The sequence below is a fragment of the Chroicocephalus ridibundus genome, chromosome 2, assembly GCF_963924245.1.
Source record: "Chroicocephalus ridibundus chromosome 2, bChrRid1.1, whole genome shotgun sequence".
Lineage (NCBI taxonomy): Eukaryota > Metazoa > Chordata > Aves > Charadriiformes > Laridae > Chroicocephalus > Chroicocephalus ridibundus.
In genome coordinates, this window is record NC_086285.1 from 57,298,624 (window position 1) to 57,319,316 (window position 20,693).

General features: G+C 40.9%; 1 protein-coding gene across 3 annotated transcripts in view; it reads right to left on the reverse strand.

The window, feature by feature from the left end:
• GLI3 (GLI family zinc finger 3) overlaps positions 1-20,693 on the reverse strand; it is a 213,756-nt gene that overhangs the window by 42,222 nt on the left and 150,841 nt on the right. For 2 of the 3 annotated variants that reach the window (XM_063325607.1, XM_063325608.1), the window contains exons 7-9: positions 18,153-18,354; positions 1,689-1,905; positions 114-230 (exon numbers count right to left, since the gene is read on the reverse strand). In XM_063325607.1, the coding sequence (XP_063181677.1) occupies positions 114-230; positions 1,689-1,905; positions 18,153-18,354 (536 nt within the window). The remainder of the gene's footprint in view (positions 1-113; positions 231-1,688; positions 1,906-18,152; positions 18,355-20,693) is intronic. The other variant, XM_063325609.1, reaches the window with a different exon arrangement.

A 20,693-nucleotide genomic window follows, 5' to 3' on the forward strand; every position in this document is an offset into this window, starting at 1 on the left:
GAGACGAAGGGCCATACGAGGGCAGAAAGCCTGAAAACACGTGCTACAGACAAGGTGCATTTTCCCTCCAGCAGCGAGATGAAAAGCTTAGGACTGCAACCTGACCACCATACCTGCACGCTTCCTGCTCCCGGGCTGGGGAGCTCCTCGTCGGGCTTTATCTTGGAGCGCTTGTTGTGCATTGGATCTCCAGTGCTGCTCACTGCAGATTCACTTGTGGGTTTATTCTGCTGCCGGCAGGGGTTTTTTTTCCCCCCCAAAAGAAGACAAAATTAGACCGTGATAAACATGTAGCTCCAAACAAAAATATGCAGCATCTGCTCAGCAACTTTATTTGGAGAAGCTACACTGTTAATTATATTGGATATGCAATTACATTGTGCTTCAATTACATAGCATTAACTTGTGGAAGAGCTGCATCACTCAACCTTGTAAGGGAGGGAACAGGGAGGAGGGCGTTTGAAGTAATTCCTTGCTACAAACCAGTGCTGGTTTTGTCAGGCCAGGGGTGGGTAGGGAAAACGTGATTTTCCACATAACGACAACCTCAGAAAGACAATTTTAAAAAGCAAAATCACTGCACACTCATTCAAATGAGCACAAGAGAGAGATTTCTTTTTTCACACTTGGAGGAAAGGTTTTGCACTTAACACCCCACACAAAATCTCAGCTCTTTTACTGCATTTCCCATTATAATGGTGGATAGGAAGAAAAACTGAACACTAGCAGACATTCAGCCAAAAAATCCTAGATGAAGTCCTGGATTCTCCCAAGTCAACAGCAAAACTGCTGCTGACATAAACAGGCCAGAATCTTGTTTTTCTCTTGCTGTGCTAGACTGAACACCATTATCTACACCTGCAAATGGATCTTGTAGGAATCCAGAGATCTTTTAGAGATATCTGAACTTGCATGGACCCCACAAAAAATCAATATGCTTCCTACAGCAGTATGTTCTGCTTCTACATTTGTAAAAGCTAGCCAGGAGATAAACAGCTCCCAGACTGATAAATAACCTATCCCAGGTCATCTGGAAACAAACAGCACTAGTTAATAACAGGCAAACCACGAACTGTGATGAACTCCACGTTATGGGCCTGATTTGCTGCTGCACATCTCCAGCTTTTGAGAATACACTTTGGTTTACTGAAATGATTAATTCAAACCCAGCAAGTCCAATTTTGCACATATCAGAGAAAAAAGCCTTCAGACCTCTGCAATATCTTTGAGTTCCTCCGTTGCTCACGGGCTGCGTTACCCACTTCGAGTTACTCACACCTATGTCAGGAGGGCAGAACACGACACCGCGTACATTACAGTCAGCCGGATTTGGAGGTGAAGCTGCTAATCCTTAAAATGTTTGTTTTACACGTGGTTTTCCCCCTTTTCTTACTCCCCACCTCTATTAAGTTCCAGTGTAAGATCCAAGAGAGACAGTTTGGAATGAGAAGCTGCTGCAGCACACTGAAATATTTATGAGGACTAAAAAGCACGCTACCAATCAGGAACCTTGCATACACTCCTGTGATTTATAATAAAGGGACTGCAAATACTATAGCTGCAAGAAAACTGTTATCGAAGGGTCTCGGTGACAGTGGTGATTAATTGCCATCGAGACAATGTCATTTGTTTCATTTATTTCATTTTTAAATTAATGGGGTGCAAAGGTTTCTTTTGTTGTCTCTCACCTGTGTGGACTCAGAAGGTCCAGAGCTGACCTGGACAGGGTTCAGAACACTGGGGATGCCGGGGATAGGTCTCTGGGTAGGAAAAGTTGGAGCAGGATGGATGAGTGGAGGGCTGTGTCCAAAAGCTGAACCTAGGGTTTGCTGACGACTTATTATTTGCTGATGCATTTGCTGGAGGGATACCGGCGTAGGAGGGTATGTGAAACTCAGAGCAGGGCTGAATTTGGGAGAAAAAGGAGGGAAGAGGTAGGAAAAAGATGAGGGTCATTACAGTATGGAACCATACAGATTAAACCTTAAAATATACTTGATATATTTACATTAACTGAATTCAGGTCCCTCCCCCTCCTATCTTTCTTCATGCCCCAAAGGATGATAAATTTTGATTTTAAATCCAGAGTTGGCCTGGATTTACTAGTGAGTGTAAAAACGATACCATAACAAAACATAACATTTTTTCCTAACATTTACCAGGAAACCACAGAAAGCCAACCAAAATAAAATTCAGAAAAAGTGAAATAAAAGGCAAGCAGTTCAATAACAGCTATTTATTGCAATAACAAACTTTATATAAAGAAAAAGAATGGGTGCCCACATGCTTTATAGTACTTTTATTGATAATGCACTTCCCCTATGTTCGCGTGTATGAAGCAGTCCCTTTAATCTTGGCTCATGCTACGCTCTTTCATATGTCTCTAGATCTTATTACAAGAGGAGAGAAAATCAATTGGTTAAATGTGTTCTGAACACCATGCTTGTCATATCACTCATTTGTTTGCAAAGATGGAAAGCTCAGTTCATCCAGAATGTCACCTAAAGAATTTCCATCAGTGCCGTTTGGTTACAGAAACTGATGGATTAACCTTTCCCCTCTGAAATTGGTGATCAATGAGTTTCAATGTAGAAATATTCCAATGGGAAAGCACTTCTCCTTCTTCCAGTTAAACAACATTAAATGTCTATTAAAGCCCATTATGCATGTTAATACCTGTCATCACTTCATTACTTCACCGTATTTCCCAGACTACAGTGACTTTGGAGGAAATTACACTGCCATCTAAGGACCTATTTTGTGGGTAGTGCCAAAGCATTCTTTGTGTCACACTCAAGAAATAAATGGTGTGGAACTAAATCTTCACACACAGGAATATAAGATTCTCCTGTAAACATTTGCCAATGACTTACAATCACAGGGGGAAAAAAAAAGAAAACATGTATTGATTTTTCCTTTTTCTTAAAAAAAAAACACCAAACAACCACAGTTCAAGAGAGCCATACAAATTTAAAACACTAGGTCTTAAAAGAGAGGGGTGCAACCGTAATACCTTTTAAGAATCACAGCTTCTTGTAATGTCAAAAGGGTAAATTTAATCCAAATTTACAGTCTGGAGTCTTAACTGCTGTTGCTGTTAAGTGCATTAACCGAAAATACTGTGATACAAAAAGAGCTAAAATAATTTCAGCCATTTTAAGTAATAATTCTGTGTTCATTAATCTGACTATACATTTTGTCTGTTTGACTACAATCCATGAAGAGACAGCTTCAATGTGATTACATTACCATTATTCCTGGTGAGAACTCTGCATTACAATAGTTTGCCCATTTAGGACAGAATATCATTAAGAATACCCTGGGAGAATTTTACTGGTCTTTGAGGAACTCTCTTTTCATTTTGCATTGTATTCTTTTTAATAAAGGGAAGCAGAAATGTAGTGAAAACAGTAATTGTTCACAGCAAGAGTTAGGGAGAAATCAGTAATAATATTCAGTTATTGCAGCTCTATAGTCCCTGCTAGTGTTCCTGTAAGCAAGCATGAATGATTACAGCACGACTTAGCTAAGGTAGCCACTATGGATGATTGATAGGACATTAATCAAAAGATGCATATCAGGCTCAGAATTTGTTCACAAGCTTTCTTCTAATAGCTGATTTCATGTTCACTGAGCTCTATGCCAGTTTGTTCAATTTATTCTTCAGTGTACAAGCCATTCATCAAAGAACACAATGATTTAACACCCCTTTTCCTTTTTAGTGAACAAACATTACTAAGTGTAACTACTCTGGTCTGTTCATTAAAAAACATACGATTACAATGTCGTACACGAGGCTGAAACAATGCTTCCTTACTACACCCCGGCATTTTTTGCTTCCATATATACACTGGGAGTTCATCTCACGTACTTCAAACACTGGACAACACCATCCTGAAGATGCTATCAAATTCACCGAGATCAACAAACACAACGTAGAAACAATTTGGATGAAGTATTTTATTTCTCTGTGAGTGGTAAACGCCTAGGACATGTTCACCCTTCAGCTGAATCAGTTTAAAAGGGAAAAAAAAGTGGATGGATTTCACTGGGAGCTCCAAGCACATAGCACCCTTGGCAATACAGGTTGGTTTTTTCCCTGTCTAGGTGTTTAAGCATGCACAACACCGCCTGGCTTTGCAACTCCAGGTTCAAAACTTTGGTAATATTCTTCAGATCCTACATGGTAAAAAGACAAACTTGCGATTCAGCCATAAGACATGATTGATTTAAGACCTCAGCTCAGAGGTGTAGATCCTGCCCAGCACTGCTCTGTGACTACAGTTACACCAGTGTCTGCATCCAACATTAATTTTTTAACCTATCCAAAGCAAGAGTACAGGAGATGCCTCCCAAACAGTTCAGGAGGGGCTGGAAAGAACGGCTGTCATCTGAATATACTTTTACCTCAGTAGGAGGGTGTTTATGTGCCACTGACAAGAGACTCAGGAACTTGGATACTGAAGAGGAACCTTTGGTCCCGAGTAGGAAACAGACCGTAGGAGCCTCAAGATATATACGTACAACTTGCACTTAATGCAGTTCATTTATATTTACTGGAGTATGGCAATATTCTCCACTCAGTCCCTCCAAAGATGGGACAAGACTGCTGTATGAATAAGGTGGTTTTGGTCAAGCATCTCTCCTTCACATTCTCTACCCAACGTAGAGCAACACAAAAAGTGATGATGCTTCCCCAAAGGCAAAATACCTTTCTAACCAAAGGACAAAAGCAGATCTAACAAATACAGACGCTAGTTTCACTGACCTGCAGCGACGCGTCTCACATCAGTACAGTGTAAGTGCTTAAATGTTAAATAAGTATATTTGTTATTCCCCTCCCTATATAAATAAAAATGGCTTCCATCAAAAGGACAGATTTTACCTCATAGAGATGTCCTCTTTATCTACATCTCCTTTAACACCATATGAACCTCCAGAAGGAGGATGCTAAGCCAGGCATTGCCAACTTCTGTTCAACATGCAAGCAAGCAAACTTCTAGAGTACAGTAGAGGAGACCGACAACATCTTAGCTAGTGGCTCCTACTGGAAAACAACGACACCAACAGCAGATGCATTAAGACACAGCTGGACAGATGTGCTATGGAAAGGAGGAATCCTTAATTTTTTACCATCTGTCTTTTGCCCTGTGCTCAGCAGCAAGGGTTGAGTCTGAGGTACTAGGATTTTCCTAGGGAGCCTGGCAACTGGCACTTCATTCCCTCTACCTCCAAACTTCAAACATCTCAGACTAAAATGAAAAGGAGATTGTGAGGGAGCAGAGGAATAGCCAGCATAGCTAAGGGGAGTACTCAGAAATGGTGACAACGGTTCAGCCACCAGGATGATTTCTTAAATAGCTCAGATATCTGCCTTCAAATAATTCTCTCCAGCTGTTTCTGGAGAGCTCTTCATAAGGCAAGATGACCTGGCTGGGTTTAACGTCACTCGCATGCAAGATGCTGTCACAGGGTAGCCTGAATGATTTTTCTGATCTGAAAAGATCAGAAGGATCTGAAGAGAACAGAAGGTGGCAGGTCTTTCACTGCCTTTCAGAAACCATTCAGGCTGCTCAACAATAAAGTTAATGTTATGGGCCAAAAAGAAGAAAAAGAAATCAAAGCTCTCAACATTGCTGGCATGGAGTGCTCCGTTGGGAAGGGGAGACCTGGATTCCTGCCCTTCTTCCCAAAGTTTTGAATGCACTTTGTTAAATAACTCTTGAATATAGGATGCGTGAAGAATCCCTGTAGCCCAGAGCCCCCCTCAGACCCCATAGCATCCCTCTGCCTTGACCAGCAGCCATATGCTCTCTTGCTGGCCCCACCAAGCTCACGTTGCTTTCTAGCCAGGAGGCCAGCATCAGCAGGAAGGGTGGGCAGAGGCACCACCTGGCCATGCCCAGACGATCCAGCCATGTGTGCTTAGAAATGTGCTCCAAGATGGCACCGGTGTCACCCAGTAACTGTCTAAAATTCATGCCCAGAGGCAGTGAACAATACCTGAAAGCAATCATTTTGAGAGTCCAGAACAACTAAAACAAACAACCAGGAAAGCGATGAGTGGTTTCAGGGGCCTCAATTTGTGTTATGTTTATTTTACGATACCTTGAAGGGGCTGCATTTCACACAAGGGGTGCTCAACACTTCCAAAATCCAGATGCCAGAAGAACGCAAGATGCCTGCCCCAATTGTTCACATTTTCCAAAACACCAGTCACTTCCAAAAAATCTTGGCTTCATAGAAGTGTAAGTGAATTATGAATCTTTTTCTTCTACCTACCTACTGAGAAATGAAAATCTACACCACTGGAAGGAATCTGATTTGTATTTCTGTTACAGACTTCTTTTTTTTTTAAACAAAGTAGAAAAGGAAAAAAAGAAAAAGACGAATGCATGTAAGACCACTAATAAACTACAGGCAGGTTATCTTTTTAGTTGTTGAGTTTTATGGGGGATAAGGGTTAGAAAAAATGTGTAATACTTCTGCCTAAGCATTCAATAACTCATATACACTGACAGAAAAGCCCATCGGTGATATCATTTATTTTTCCATACTATGGGCTTCTGTGTCTGTCTGTCAGTCCGTCTCTCTTGCTCTCTTTCTCTTCTTCTCTGCGAAGTCTCAAACTCCCTTCACCGGAGGTAAAGCAGGGCAGTGAACTACATTGCAATTACATGAGCACATCAAATTTTAAGGAACAGACTTCAAGAAGAAGAAAAACAGACGTTATAATCAAAACCAAACTTTGTGGCTACTTTGTGGCTGTCCTACTAACAAGGTCATCCAGTTTCTGGTCACAGCTGCGGAATTTACCTCAAAACAGCTGTGAATTCAAGTCAGGAAAAATTCCTTCTTTCCTATACATTGCATAGGTGGGCCTAAGGAGACACGCTGACACAATAATGCCAAGGAGATTCCGATTTTGTGAATACTGTGACAATAGCTTCGTTATATCACGATAGTTTTCCTTCCTTCGCGAAAACTGTGAAGATACCTTCCTTGTATGACAAAACCATGCGGTTCTGCAAGACCTGATGCAGAAGTCTTGCAAAAGTAACCGAGTCCTTTCCCCTTTCTGGTTCTGCTTTGCAAGGTTTTAGAAAAAGAGCTTTTCAAGCATGTAAACTAGGGGGCATTCAAGGAAAGCCGTAGGCGAACAACTTAAAAGATATTTGAAAAAGCATTTGGTGAACTTCTGGAACAGCTGCCTCAGGAGGCAGACATAGCCAGCAGGTTCATATCGGACTAAACAAGTCCAAAGACAACAGGTCCATAAAGAAATACTAAAAGGAACAAGCAAGAGTGCATGCTTTAGGATCGCTAATCTAACGATTATTGATGTTGGGAGGGCACAGAAAGAACAAAAGTCAGAAAGCAAGCGGGTTCATGTGCTTCTTCAATAGCATCCACTGTTTGCACCATCAGAGACAGACTGTGTGATTAGATAGTATCTAACACCTCTAGTTTGACCCAGGGGGACATTTCTTATGTTTTAAAAACTCTGTTACTCCTTTTTAAATTTCAAAAGGAAAGGTTTGTTTCTTTGAGATATCTTTATTTATTCATATAGAACCACGTTATGTTTATCATATTAAAGTTTTCCTTCCTATCCCCAATCTTTCCTGCAGCAATTCAAGACCAACACTTTGATATTCTACCCAGCACTCATCACGCACCTTGCCCTTTGCAGTCTCTTTCTTTTCTTTTTTGCATACTTGAAATAATTACTCTACCCTTTTCCTGTCCAGTCTTCTCATCTTTAATTTGGACAAAACAGGTCAAGTCTATTTGAACTTATCAGTATCACTTTTCAGATCTCTGATCATTTTCCCTCTTCTTCCTTGTAGTCCCCCCCAGCTGCCTAGCATCTTTCTTGAAATAAAATGTACACATTTGGTCACAGTACAGGAATATGTGTCATAGTGAGACACACTGGCTCCATCTACACCACTGTGCAGATGGAGCTCTTTGGCCTGAAGGTCTCTGATGTCCAGGTGGTGCACTAACAGCCCAAGCACTCACTCCATGAGTGAGGGTGCACCCTGCACTGCAAGGGGGCACACGGGCCGTTCCCAACTAGTAGAAAAGCCTTGGCACTCCCAGATCACTCTGCAGCTTCCATCACTTGTTCTTGCCATCAGCGACTGACACTAGGCAGACCAAACGACCCAAGTCCCTCCAAAAAGAACCCCAGCTCATGAAGGGAGAGGCAATTTGTAGGTGGACTGGCTTCATGTTCAATAAAGGATAACAGCATGGTTGCTTCTAGCTCATGCTCAGGTAGGTACAGATGTCACTACTTTATCCTACTCTCCCTTAAAAGTTGCATGAAGCCTGTGGGCAAGTGAAACTAAGAAACAAGGGTGCACAAACCCACTAATAAATGTTGGATTAATATCTGGTCTCAATGAATTCAGTGGAGTTTTTATCCTTTCCTTACACCAGGCCAGGATTTCACCTTTAAGTTCTTGATTTGAATTTTCAAAGTCCTTATTTATTGTTTAGAAATGTTGTTAAGGGGCAAAAAAGGACCTTCCCCATTTTACAAAAGCACCCAGCTACTCTTCAGGAAAGCACCCCTAGTAACTCTTAGATACATCTGAAGACGAACTGACTTCAGCATGTTCTTAAGTGCTGTCCTAAAACCTAGGCCCTACAGACATTGCAATCTTAACTGAATTAAGTCATAATACAAGTAATAAGTAAGTTAACGGTGATCAAATACAGCTTTTCACGTGCTCAGATGCTCTTTTCTGATAAAGAGTAATGTGAGAAACAGCTTTGTTAATCCCATGGTAAACTGACGTGTAGGAGACCCTGTCCAAAATGTGGGACGTATGTAAGGGTGACCAGGAGTTGAGCCATGGGTGCTGAGGGGATCTGCATAAGCTGACTTCATACACAGAAGATTATGTATATATTTTGATGGAACTATGTATAGGTGTAATACACAGCCAGGAACACTGCATAGTCAGATGTGGAAAGCTGTAGACGCAGTCAGCAGGACAGACTTGTAGTCTGACCCAAGCAAAGATGTAGAAGAGAGAAAGCCAATGAGCTCTCCTTGGACAGAACCCGGAAGAGAGAAATCAGCCAGGAACACCACGTAAGAAAACTCTCTCCCGTTGTTTGAGTTGGCAGAAACGGGAATTCATGTATGTTCTTTGTAAACAAATAGGAGTGAATAAAAAGAAGTTTCCAACTCTGTCATCTACTTCTCCTCCTGCTGGAAGCAACCTGCAAGAGTGACTGTTGACAAATTGCTCAGGTCACAGGAGTGACAATGCACTCAGCAACCTCACAGTCCTGAACAGATTTGTGAAATTCTTACTGCTTCAGGTATCTGAGACGCAAAATGAAAATCAAACGGCATTACAGGAAGGGAGACTTTAAAAATGCACTCCTGTTTGGAGCATTCTACCCAGAACATATGTAACATTTTTAGTAATACGAAAGAAGAGTTTTGCTTTAAATCCTGTTCTTTTCCCTCTACTTTCTAACTGACAACACTGAGCTTTCAGTACACAATGCAGACAAGTCATCAGTTGCTTTTACGGCTTGTCACTTAAGTACAGGGGAAAACAGTGAAACTGTGACTATGAAACCAGACGTGTGGTGTGATCTCAAAGGCAGGTATGAGACTTGAAATCCTTTGAAATAATTTTTCAAAACTGACTAGGTCTCACGAATATCCCTCTGCATTCGTAATGTTGACACGTTTCATTAAAAATCACTAACTTGGAGACAAGTCATCTAACTGAATTTGTAAAGAGACGTATCTGCATCTAATAAAGTACAGCATATATTATACTACTTTTTTCAGTTTTCATCAGATAATAGTCTTGATTTTACAATTGCATTTAACTCATATGCATCATTGCCTCTTTTTTCACTTTTCCATTACCAGTTTAAAATTAACAGGGTCTGTGGTTTGTACTTTCTCTTCAGCTTACCATGTTATCTATTCTGTTTTATCTGCTAGGCTAGGTGAAATTTTTCTTCATGAATACATTGCCATATGCCGGAGCAAAATGGAATAGTTTCACTGAGAGCAACAGAGCCACACTGGTTAACATTATATGCTCAGACAGCATTGACAGCTTTGTCCTTCTCCCTGGGATATTCCTGTGCAGGAATCCCTAGTATCCCAACTGGACTTGGTATTAGTAGTACCTTGCGTAATTCATCTGTGTTGCCTCTATGCAAGCTTATGACACTTCTGGCAAACAGAATCTGGAATTCAATTCAGAGCTAAGCATTTTTCGGTTTTTAAAACTGGTATCATTAATTACATGGCAAGTGCTAATTAATACTTGCTTTTATGGTCTGAAAACGAAGTAATAAAGTACTAAACTCCATCACATTTCTCTTAGCTCCAGAACTTTCCTAGAATTAATAATGCTCCGGCTCCAATGACTTTAAAGTCTTCGAGTAACACTGAACCAGTCTGGAGCAAGTTGCTTCAAATTGACTTTTAATTACAGGATCTGTGACATACACATTTACAGGCATACATACATAATCACACTTGTATAGATGCATATCCGTACATGTAAATGCGCATGCAACATGTGCCTGTATAGTCTATATTCTTTATGTTGCTTGACTTCTTAAATTATACACTCTCTTAGGGCAGCAATCTTGCTACTCGTGTGCATTTGTGGTGAAAAACACCTACTACTTTCTACGGCAAGATGCAGGTGATCTCCAAAACAATCTCTGAATATCACCATCCTATAATTCATATGAGCTTTCTATAGGAGGCTAGCTGCAGAATTACATTTCAACAGAGGCTGAATTAGATGCAACTTTGTGTAATACTGATGAACTCCATTTTTATTCACTTTGTAGCACTTCTCTGCCATTCACACTTCTTGAAAGAGGGTATAAAATGAAGCTATTATGGCATGATAGAGCATTATATTCCCTTCTTTAGATTAACCATACACAGTAGAAGACCACAGAGAATAAAGCCCTGTGCTGCACAGACGTGATGTGTCTAGTTATAATAGGATCTGTCTCAGTGGGGTTTCACCTGGTCTGAATTTGACCCAGTCTGAACTGCAACTAAGCCTTCGTTTGCAACATATTACATGCAATTAACTAGAGACCTTTCAATGCAAGAAAAGCTTTCACTCAAAGTCAGCTTTGCATCTCACTTAGGGAGATCCCAATAAGAGTGATAATAAAACAGCAAAACACCTGTATTGCTCACTTAATTAACACACTTTTTATCCTGTACGTCCTGTCATAAAGAGCTTCTTGCAAAACATTGACGAATATATTGCGTTCTACCTGTTTTACTCTGAACATGACCTTTTTAAGATTTATTTCATTAAACAGCATTTGATTGTGTCCTTTTACACAGACTTAATTACATCAATATACAAACTTAAAACTTCTAAACAAAAATCAAAGGTAAGAATTAAGCAGTTGGTTTTTACTAAAAGTCAGATACAAATTCTTAGATGGGGTCTTGTCTCTTTTAGTGCAATTGTCAGCAATCTGGGCATGGAGTCGAGCAATGAAAAAATGAAATCTGCATATATGACGAAATTATTTCGAGCAGCATGGTGAAGAGCTAAGAGGTTATCTTCAGAGCTAAGTATGCCAGATGAATAAGCAATACTGATAGCAAGATGTGCATCGATACTGAAGGAGAGTCTGAACTACTCGTACACTGGTTCTAAATTAGCTGAGCAAACTCACAAGAAGCACTTGCTTGTCTCAATACAGAATTCAATGGAGGAATGAAAATTTGATCAAGGTGAAGCTATGGCAAAAGCATGTTAAGACAAATGGAATGGGAAACAGAACACACAAAATCATGGTACATTTGAATTGCTGGTCCTCTTCTGGAATAGTATTGCAAGTAGTAGAGGGGGGCTGTTTCAGACAGTATCAGCAGAAATGATAACGCAAGAACTCTCCTAAAAAGCAGACTGAAAACAACCATTTGCCTCAAAAAGAAGATGGATAAGAGGAGACATAATAAGAATATATAAAATATTGAATAAAGAAGGAAGGCTGAGAACATGAGGGCTCCCTGTCTTATAACTATGAGATATTCTGTTAAATTCAAAAACTGGGTAATTTAAACCTGATAAAAGGACACTCTTTGCTTTTTTTTATACAGTGCATAATTAGACTGTTGGGCTCTCTGCTGGAGATGCTTTCACTTTTCTGTGTGATAACCTCATACTTTCATTTGTATATCTTAACTCTGTTTTTTTTTTCTCTTCTTTTCTCTCCGTGTTTGCCAAGAAAAACTGGAGAAATTAATACATGTCCACTTGCCTCTAGATATAAAGCAGTTCAGAGGAGGGCACCAATTATACAACAAACGCTCTACGCAAGGAGCTTATATGAGATGAGGAAATCATTGAGAATCCAATACCTGCTTGCAGAAACACAGACTCTTGTCTTCTTCGCTGATACTAATCTACTGCTGCCTAAGCCCACCCAACAAACCTATCTTTTTCTAGCCCTCTTTGTGAAAGTAGCCTCACCACCATTCCCTGGTGCTCAGCTTCAGATCAGCCCAGAGCAAACTGATGTGAGCCAGAACAACCAGGATCTGACTGTAATTAACCACACGATGTTAATTGCTCCTTCCTGTTCTGATGACATCAGGGAAGCAGGGGCAGAGCCTGGGGGAAAAAAAAAGTGCTGCTGTGCTTTCTCAGTTTCTTTTAAACCTTGGAGGAGATCCCAAAGGGCTCCCATGCTCACATGAAACTGAATTTTAACACGTTATGAGATGGCTAAGTTGTATTCACAGTTACATCTGCCTAGACCCAAAGAAAGTCTCTTGTAGTAGGTGGAACTACTCCTGATTTAAACACCTTGTAGCTGATGGGGAATTCGGCTCGTTTTCTGAAAAATTACTTTGTAAATTTGGTATTGTAGGGCTGGTAAAGGACAAGAAAAATACAGAGGTTCTGAATTTCAGATCATATGGAAAAGGAAGTCCCAACCTCCTGTGTTTATTAAAGACCAGCTAATCTTTTGTAAAGGTTTTGAATCGGTACTCTTAATATCATGGGAAGTGATTACCCCCTTCTATACTCACTCTAGGCCGTGCTGCCTCTCAAAAAGAAGTGCTAGTGAAGTGCAAAGTCTAATAATTGTCACAGGTAGCAGATATAACATAAGTACATCCTGACAAAAGATTAATAGCAGGGGTGCTGCACTGCAGGACTGAGGCAGGTAACCAAATGAGTAAATGTCAAATGAAGGATTATCCTCATTTGATGCTATTTTATACGCCTCCTTTCTGCATAATCTCTCCCAGCTGAGACCTAAACCAGGTGTTTTCAAATGCACAAAGTAGAAGCTCTACCTGGTGTGCTAAAGATCCACTATTAGCTGTCAGCAGGAGCGACATCTTCTTTTCAAGTACTCAGCCAGTAGTCAGGATACAGCATTACGCTGCCAACTGACAATGACAAAGCGCCCGCCGAGTCAAGCCCTATCTGGATTGTGCTAAACTATTATTATTTATTATTCAAACTGCAGTAGTGCCCATGTCAGGGTCCAGAGCCCTTCTGCGCTCAGCTCTGTAAAAAGACAGCCCAAAACGTGGCTCCTTTCATTTGATTTCATCCTCAACATCCTACAGCGCTTATATAGAGAGTCATATGCTGAAAAGCCGTGTAAAGCACGGGATGTAATCTTTTATCCAGAGGATGTACTTTTTTTAGCCAATGCAAAGACCAGTCAGATCCTGGAGACGCTTCCTTAACACAAGTAGCACCTCTGCAAAAATAGGCTGAGAGAGCATTGAGCCTGCAAAATCAAATGCGCTACAACTAAAGCTCCCATACCCTCATGTGCTCACTCATCAGCCTTTAATTACATGACCACACACCCCTTTTCCCCCTGCAGGATTCATACCTCATTCAGTGCACAAGATGCACAACAGTCTTCAGTGAGAGACTCTCCAGTATTTTTCTTCTCCTTGCCCAGAGTATTGCCCATGGGTCTTCCTTCCATTCTATTTCAACCTTCGGTGAATACATAATTACTGATACCCTCCTGAGCTTCTCTACTGTGCTCATCACTGTACATTCTAAGTGCTTCACAAAACATTAATGCTTTCAACCTCCCTCTGAGGTGAAGGGGAAGGACTCTTGTTTTGCACAGGCATGTGAATCAAAGAAAGACTAAGGTAAAAAGTGCCACTCATTGTGGTTGCCCAATTTTAGACACAGAGACCTGATCTCCCGTGTTAGTGAACATGACGCAGCACATGAAATGTTCAAAACAGCTGTCCATAGCTTCAAACCATGGCTGTGAGCAATTTGGTTCCTCTAGAGAATTAGAGTGTTAGGGCGGGCCTCCAGAAGAGAAGTTGTATGAGGCTAGTGGTCACTTCTGACTAGTTCCATTTGCCCAGCATCAGGCTGGGATTGTGTTGACAGAGTAGGGTCAAGGTTCCAGGCAGCAAACAACCAGGTAAGAGGCTCCTTCCTCTTTCAAGGCTGCCTAGGAGAGGTGAGGTAGCGTCCCGTGGCTCTGACTGATTGAGAGGATGTTCAGTCTGTGCACTGAAGCAGGTAGGGGCCCTGTGAAAAAATACTGTGCAACCCTGAAATTAAAGATGGTATCAAAGCACAATCACAAGGGGGCAGTACCTTCATTCTCCTTAATGACCGGTTTCTGCATGCTTTTTTTTGCAGCTTTTTCTCTCTTCTTGAGAAATCCTACAGAATTATGGAATCATTTAGCTTGGAAAAGACCTTTAAGATCACCAAGTCCAACCATAAATCTAACACTGCCAAGTCCACCGCTAAACCATGTCCCTAAGCACCATATCTACAGGTCTTGTAAATATCTCCAGGGATAGTAGCTCAACCACTTCCCTGGGCAGCCTGTTCCAATGCTTGACAACCTTTTCAGTGAAGAAATTTTTCCAAATATCCAATCTAAACCTCCCCTGGCGCAACTTGAGGCCATTTCCTCTTGTCCTATCGCCTGTTGCTTAGAAGAGACCGACCATCACCTCACTACACCCTCCTTTCAGGTAGTTGTAGAGAGTGATAAGGTCTTCCCTCAGCTTCCTTTTCTCTGGACTAAACAACCTCGGTTCCCTCAGATGCTCCTCTTCAGACTTTTGTTTTAGACCCTTCACCATGTTGTGTTACATAAAAGCATTTTGTCCCAGCTTGCTTGACCTGTACAGTTCCTGGTCTGACTCCTGTCTCCTCTGAAGACCGCTTTCTTTTTCACGCTCAGGGAAGGCAGACAGCTTAGCCTCCACAAGCTTCCTAAGAAGGTACCAGATTAACCAGAGCTGCAGCTGCAGGGAAAGGTCCTCCTTCCTCTCTGTGGGCCCTGGACTGGAACATGCCGAATTGCTCAGTCTATTTAACACACGCCAATAGAAACCTCTTAAGAGCTTATCATTTGCCTGAATGGGACAACTTCTCAAGAACAGCAAAAATGTTATCTATAGCATTTAGGCAACATCCCTGGCAAATTTTAGCTCCTCAGTGAAAAGGCAGCAAGAGGTCTTTTAGTTTGCACAGGAAAGTCTCTTCTTCTCTAACTTCATTCTGATAAATTAGTAACTTTGCTGATGCTTTTTGGAAATACACAGCATTAGATAGGTATCTGCCATGAAAAATGCTGCCAAGTGTAAAAGTGATTGGAAACAAGATCTAAAAGTAGAAGGCTTGTGTAATGTTAAGTATAGTTAATGCTACTGATGTTGCCTAAAATACAAATCCTTCTTGTCTCACAATTCCATCTAGTGGCCTGCTGAACTGTACCATTTTTCTTGCAGCAACTCCTATGAGATTTGCCTGCAAGTTTCCAGAAGCTGGGATTTTACACCAGGAAAAGTTTTTTCTACACTTTGATCACTGTCACAGTCAGGATACCAAGTGGGATGAATCTACAGCTTGATTCAGTACAGCAGTTTTTGTGCTGGAAGCATTATTTACAAGACAGTGAGTTGCAATAAATTAAGTTTTACAGATAGTCTTGTTGCTATGTAGTCTTGGAATTTATTAAAGCAATGAAGTGTGGTTTGGGTTTAATACCTTACGTTACTGTTTATTTTGGTGTAACTCTTTTATAGACAGGTGGGAGAAGTTAAAAGGCATCAACAGAGCCGAGTTGCAAAGCTGGAAAAAGAGCTAGCTCCCTTCCTTTCCCTCCTTTCCACTGTCAAGAATGGAAATTTACATTTCCAACTTTTCATGTTGAGCAGGCATACTCTTATCAAAATGAAGAAAAATAAAATTATTCAAAATGGTGTGAAAATTTGGATTACGCATTCCTTGGAAAGTATGACCAGGAAGTGCTGAAAGCTTTGGTCGACCACAGGCTCAGTCCCACAAGCCTTGCTTTCTTCAGTGACACCAGTTCACAAGACTCACTGTTCTACTCCTTGGCATCCTTACTCAGTCTCTGCTCATAACTCACTCCAGTTCCACAACCGTCTTCAACAAAACTATTCATCTGACTCCGGCTTTGCAGGGATGGCCCTTATGTTTGTGATTCTATGTGTCAAAAACATATACCAACCGTTTCCAGCTGTGGAGGAAGAGTAAAAGGAGGGAAGGCTTACTCCACTGGAGAGACTACCCCAGCTTTCATGCACTGTTTGGTTTACCAAAGTAACAAGCAAGGGAAAAGGAGGTTAGTAATTGAAGTGCCATCCCATCTTAACAACAGTGGGGATAGTACACCTCTACACAGTACATGTATTTAACAGCTGTGGTCCAAAACTGCTGCCAGCTATTGACATAAATCATATTCCACATTATGGAGCTTCGTAATTGGGACAGTGGTTACATAGATTGCAGAGTTGTATTGCAGAGCTATGATATCATACCTGTGAAATACTATACAGCTATTCAAGTACACCAGAGCTATGAAGCACAACTATTTAAGAGAAGTGCTTAAAAAAACCCAACAGCACTTACGCTAATATCAAATATTTACAGTGCTGTCACTTTCAAAGTTTGGCAGGCTCATGGTTTCTAACACACCAGTTGCATGCCTCGTTTTCTCCAAAAGTGCAAATCCCCATAGCCAGTTTTTGAAGTTGTAAGTGTGTCATTTTTGTTGGTGAGGCATGTTTGAGCCTTGCCAAAAGTGGGTCTTTTAGATCTCAAGAAATTGCTGTGGGGACTTGCTCCTTTGCCTCATTGCAAATTGAAGGTGGAGGCTGCTTTTAAACCAGGGACCAGCAGCATTCCTTGTTTGAGTCCATAAATGCAAATCCAGTATTTTCTGAAACTTTGGAGAGGTGGGGGATTTTTTTCAGAACAACAAAGGAGCTTTTCTCAGTTAACATATAGCAATGTCACAAATACAAGAATGTTCTGCAGTTGCACCTCCATTTTTTCCGCCGCTTCTCGTCATTTTCTTCCACTCCCCTTTTTTGATATTCTTGCTTTTGTTCCCTCTCCCTGTGCCCTGTTTGCATCCCTTTCCTGTACAACTTCTGCCCACCTCTTTCCCTGCTACTTCTGCTCTTCTGCCTGCAGAACGACTGTTTTTGGCTGTTTTATTGTGCATGCAAGTGAAGCAGACACGTGAAAATCACAGCATTTCTGATGATACTGGATGATAACAGTACTTCCTTGGTACAAAAAAAAGAGACAATTTAGCCACAGAAAGTCTAATCTTTCAATATATGAACTAAAATATGAAAAAAAAAAAAAACCCTTGGAGATGAATACCAAGAAGTTCCAGCCAAACATTTTACCTGAACAGTACCACACATCTGTGCTTTACTCTTTGATAATTATAATGGAGGAACATTTCACTGTCCATTATATCTATGGCCAGAAGAACCCAAGTGACTTAAGTCACTAACTATCCTAGAGCTGCTTCTCTGAAAACAGATTCCTGAGCACACATACACACACCGATACTGCCGTACAGATAAGAGTATTACCTGCACTGGACAATAATATGCCAAGAAGTCCCTTGTGGTTACCTTTCTGAGCAAGAAAAAAGGTAACCTGCACTTTAAATTAAGGTCCAGTGCACACACATTATAGAAACTGCAAAATACACATATTCACAAAACAAAACAGTTATTAAAGATTGAGTATACATTCACATTTGCATGTGTGTGTATGACCCATAAATGAGAATATACAATACAAGGTAGAAAATGTTATTCTTACCTTATTGCACTTGCAGATAAGTGGCCATAAGAACCACTGGCTGAGGAACTGCTACGAGAATTATTGAGAATTGTGACCAAGGAATTTGGAGATGTCCGTATCATGGTCTGAAGGTCAAAGCTGTGATCAGATAGGGGGGATATGGACAACGTACGCTTTCGGCTTGGTCTAGCTGACAATCTTGGACTCGGGAACCTGGCGCCTGTTATGTAAACACAAATAATTATCCACCAGGGTACTTAATTGCATTTATTTGTTATCAGTGATGGGTAGAGGGAGTTGCAAGACACCAACACGCTGTGACAAGCTCACTCGCTCCACTTGTGATCTACTGGCTACGATTGAGGAAAATTAGGAAGAAAAATCCATCTTTCTGTGGCTTACCTCAGGGGAGCTCTGTTTATTAATGTGCAAGCAAAATGATAAATTGCTAAACAAAAGGAAAAGACTTTTATGAGTTATCCCTCTCATTTCTGGTGATTTATGAATCTGATGGCTTCTTAGACATTCACATCATTAATTCAACCATGAGCAATGAGACAGTGGTTCAGGTCTGGTCTACCAGCAAACCCAAACCCGCATCACTTTTTAATACATACAGCCAAAGCTAAACTTGTAAAATACAGTGTAGAAATGAAGGGGCAGCTTTTCCTTTGTTGACTGTAATTCTGCCTGGTTGGTACTTGATGCAAAACTAAAAACCAGGACTGAAAAAAGCACTACAAAAGCCAGCTCTATCAGTAGTAGTCAAATTGACATTCACAGTATTAGACTGAGAAACAGTCGGCTTTATTTGAATTTGTCCAGGATCCCATGATATTCTTGTGTTGGGGTGTACAGGGGCCTAAAATTGCCAAATTTCTTTAAACATAGAGATTAAGCTTTTCAAAGCAGCAAAGAGAAGGCAATCATACAGATACCATTTAAATAAATGCATATTACATTTCTAAATTTTCTGTACTGCTCTGAAAATCTCTACCTCTTCTGGTCTATTTTACCATGTCATCCCAGCTCTCTGCAGTCCTGACGGATGATATATCACCTTAAATTTCTTCCCTTTATTTAATTGTTTTCGATCTTGGTTGAGACCAAGAAGGAGAGAATTACCTTCCCCACTGCGTACTAAACTATTTCCTTTAACAGTACTGCCACTTCTACCTTTTTAATCCGCTTAACCTGTAGTAAAGGACTGAGTCCTAAAAATCCTGACAGCCAGGGTCACGCAGGTCTTGGGTTTGATGCCTACTTTACAACTACTTCTCCCAGAGTCCCTGACTCTGCAACTTGCTAACAATTCACAGTTGGCCACAAGCCTCCATTATAGGTCTGCCTTTCCTAATTCTTCCTCATGTCTTGGTGCCCAGGACCATTTTTCAGCAGGGTATTTAAACTTACATGCATAACATTAACCAGGAGAAGAACCCAGCTGACTCCAATTAGACTCACCTCAAAGACAGAGCTGGATTAGGATCTGCCATTATATTTTCCTTACACACCTGAGTGGGTTTGCCCTTCTTTCTGTGTGTGCTATCCAAGATTTTCATCTGGTATTAAAAGCTGCCATTTTATTGCTGCTATGACTGTGTGATCAGATCTCCATCTATAGTCCTCCTAATCTGTGCTTAGATTTGCCTCAAGGAGCCAACATGGGTGTCAATTCTCTTTGGCATTTGGCTAAGACAGAGTTTTTCCCCTCTGTGCTCTGTCTCCACAATAGGCATTAGCCCATACTGCTTCAGTCTATCAATGAATATTCATGCTCTTGATTCATCATTTAGAACTCACGTATAGCCATTTATTCCTAAAAGGTACTACACGTTATTTTATGTAATCTGTTTTATCTCCTTTTTATGAGCTTGCTATTGTACTGTGTCTGCTTGATATTTTATTAGTGCTGTGCTTCGTGTCTTTCAAAGGCGGAGATCTTGTATTTGTGCTAAAATAAAAACCAACAATGATCAGCAGCTCTAAGAAGCCGCAACATATTTAATAAGGAAATACAAGATAGATGTAATGGCAAAACAGAAATAGTAATACTTTACACTTACATCTTCCAACCACAACTCTCCTCTGCTGACTGTTCAGCCAGCATGAATGAGAACACCTCTGAAGTCAGTAGCGGTAACTGCCTCAGCTGAGGATACAATTCAAGTGCTTTATAGGTGAATAAACTCTGCTATTGTGATTTTACAAGGGGATAGCTAAGTACAGCTGTTCCTGGTTAAACAGCAAGTGAAGGGGACAAGGAAGACCTTCTAGACATTGGCCGACCAGCGAAGTGAGATGTTACTCAAGCACTGCTACCACAGTATCATATGTTCCTACGAGCCATCCTAATGGTGTGCTATATATGACAGCAACAGTTTGCAGTCATGTGAGCATAATTATGAACCCTCTGTTTTCCTCAAACTGATGGGCACAGACCTCATAGTGCCAGCAAGACAGCAGCAGAGATGCAAAGGGACAAGCACCAAAACGACAAGCACAGCTCCCTCTCTTTTGGTAAGCAAGTCCTAGTTAAATGTCTGTATTTATATCTAA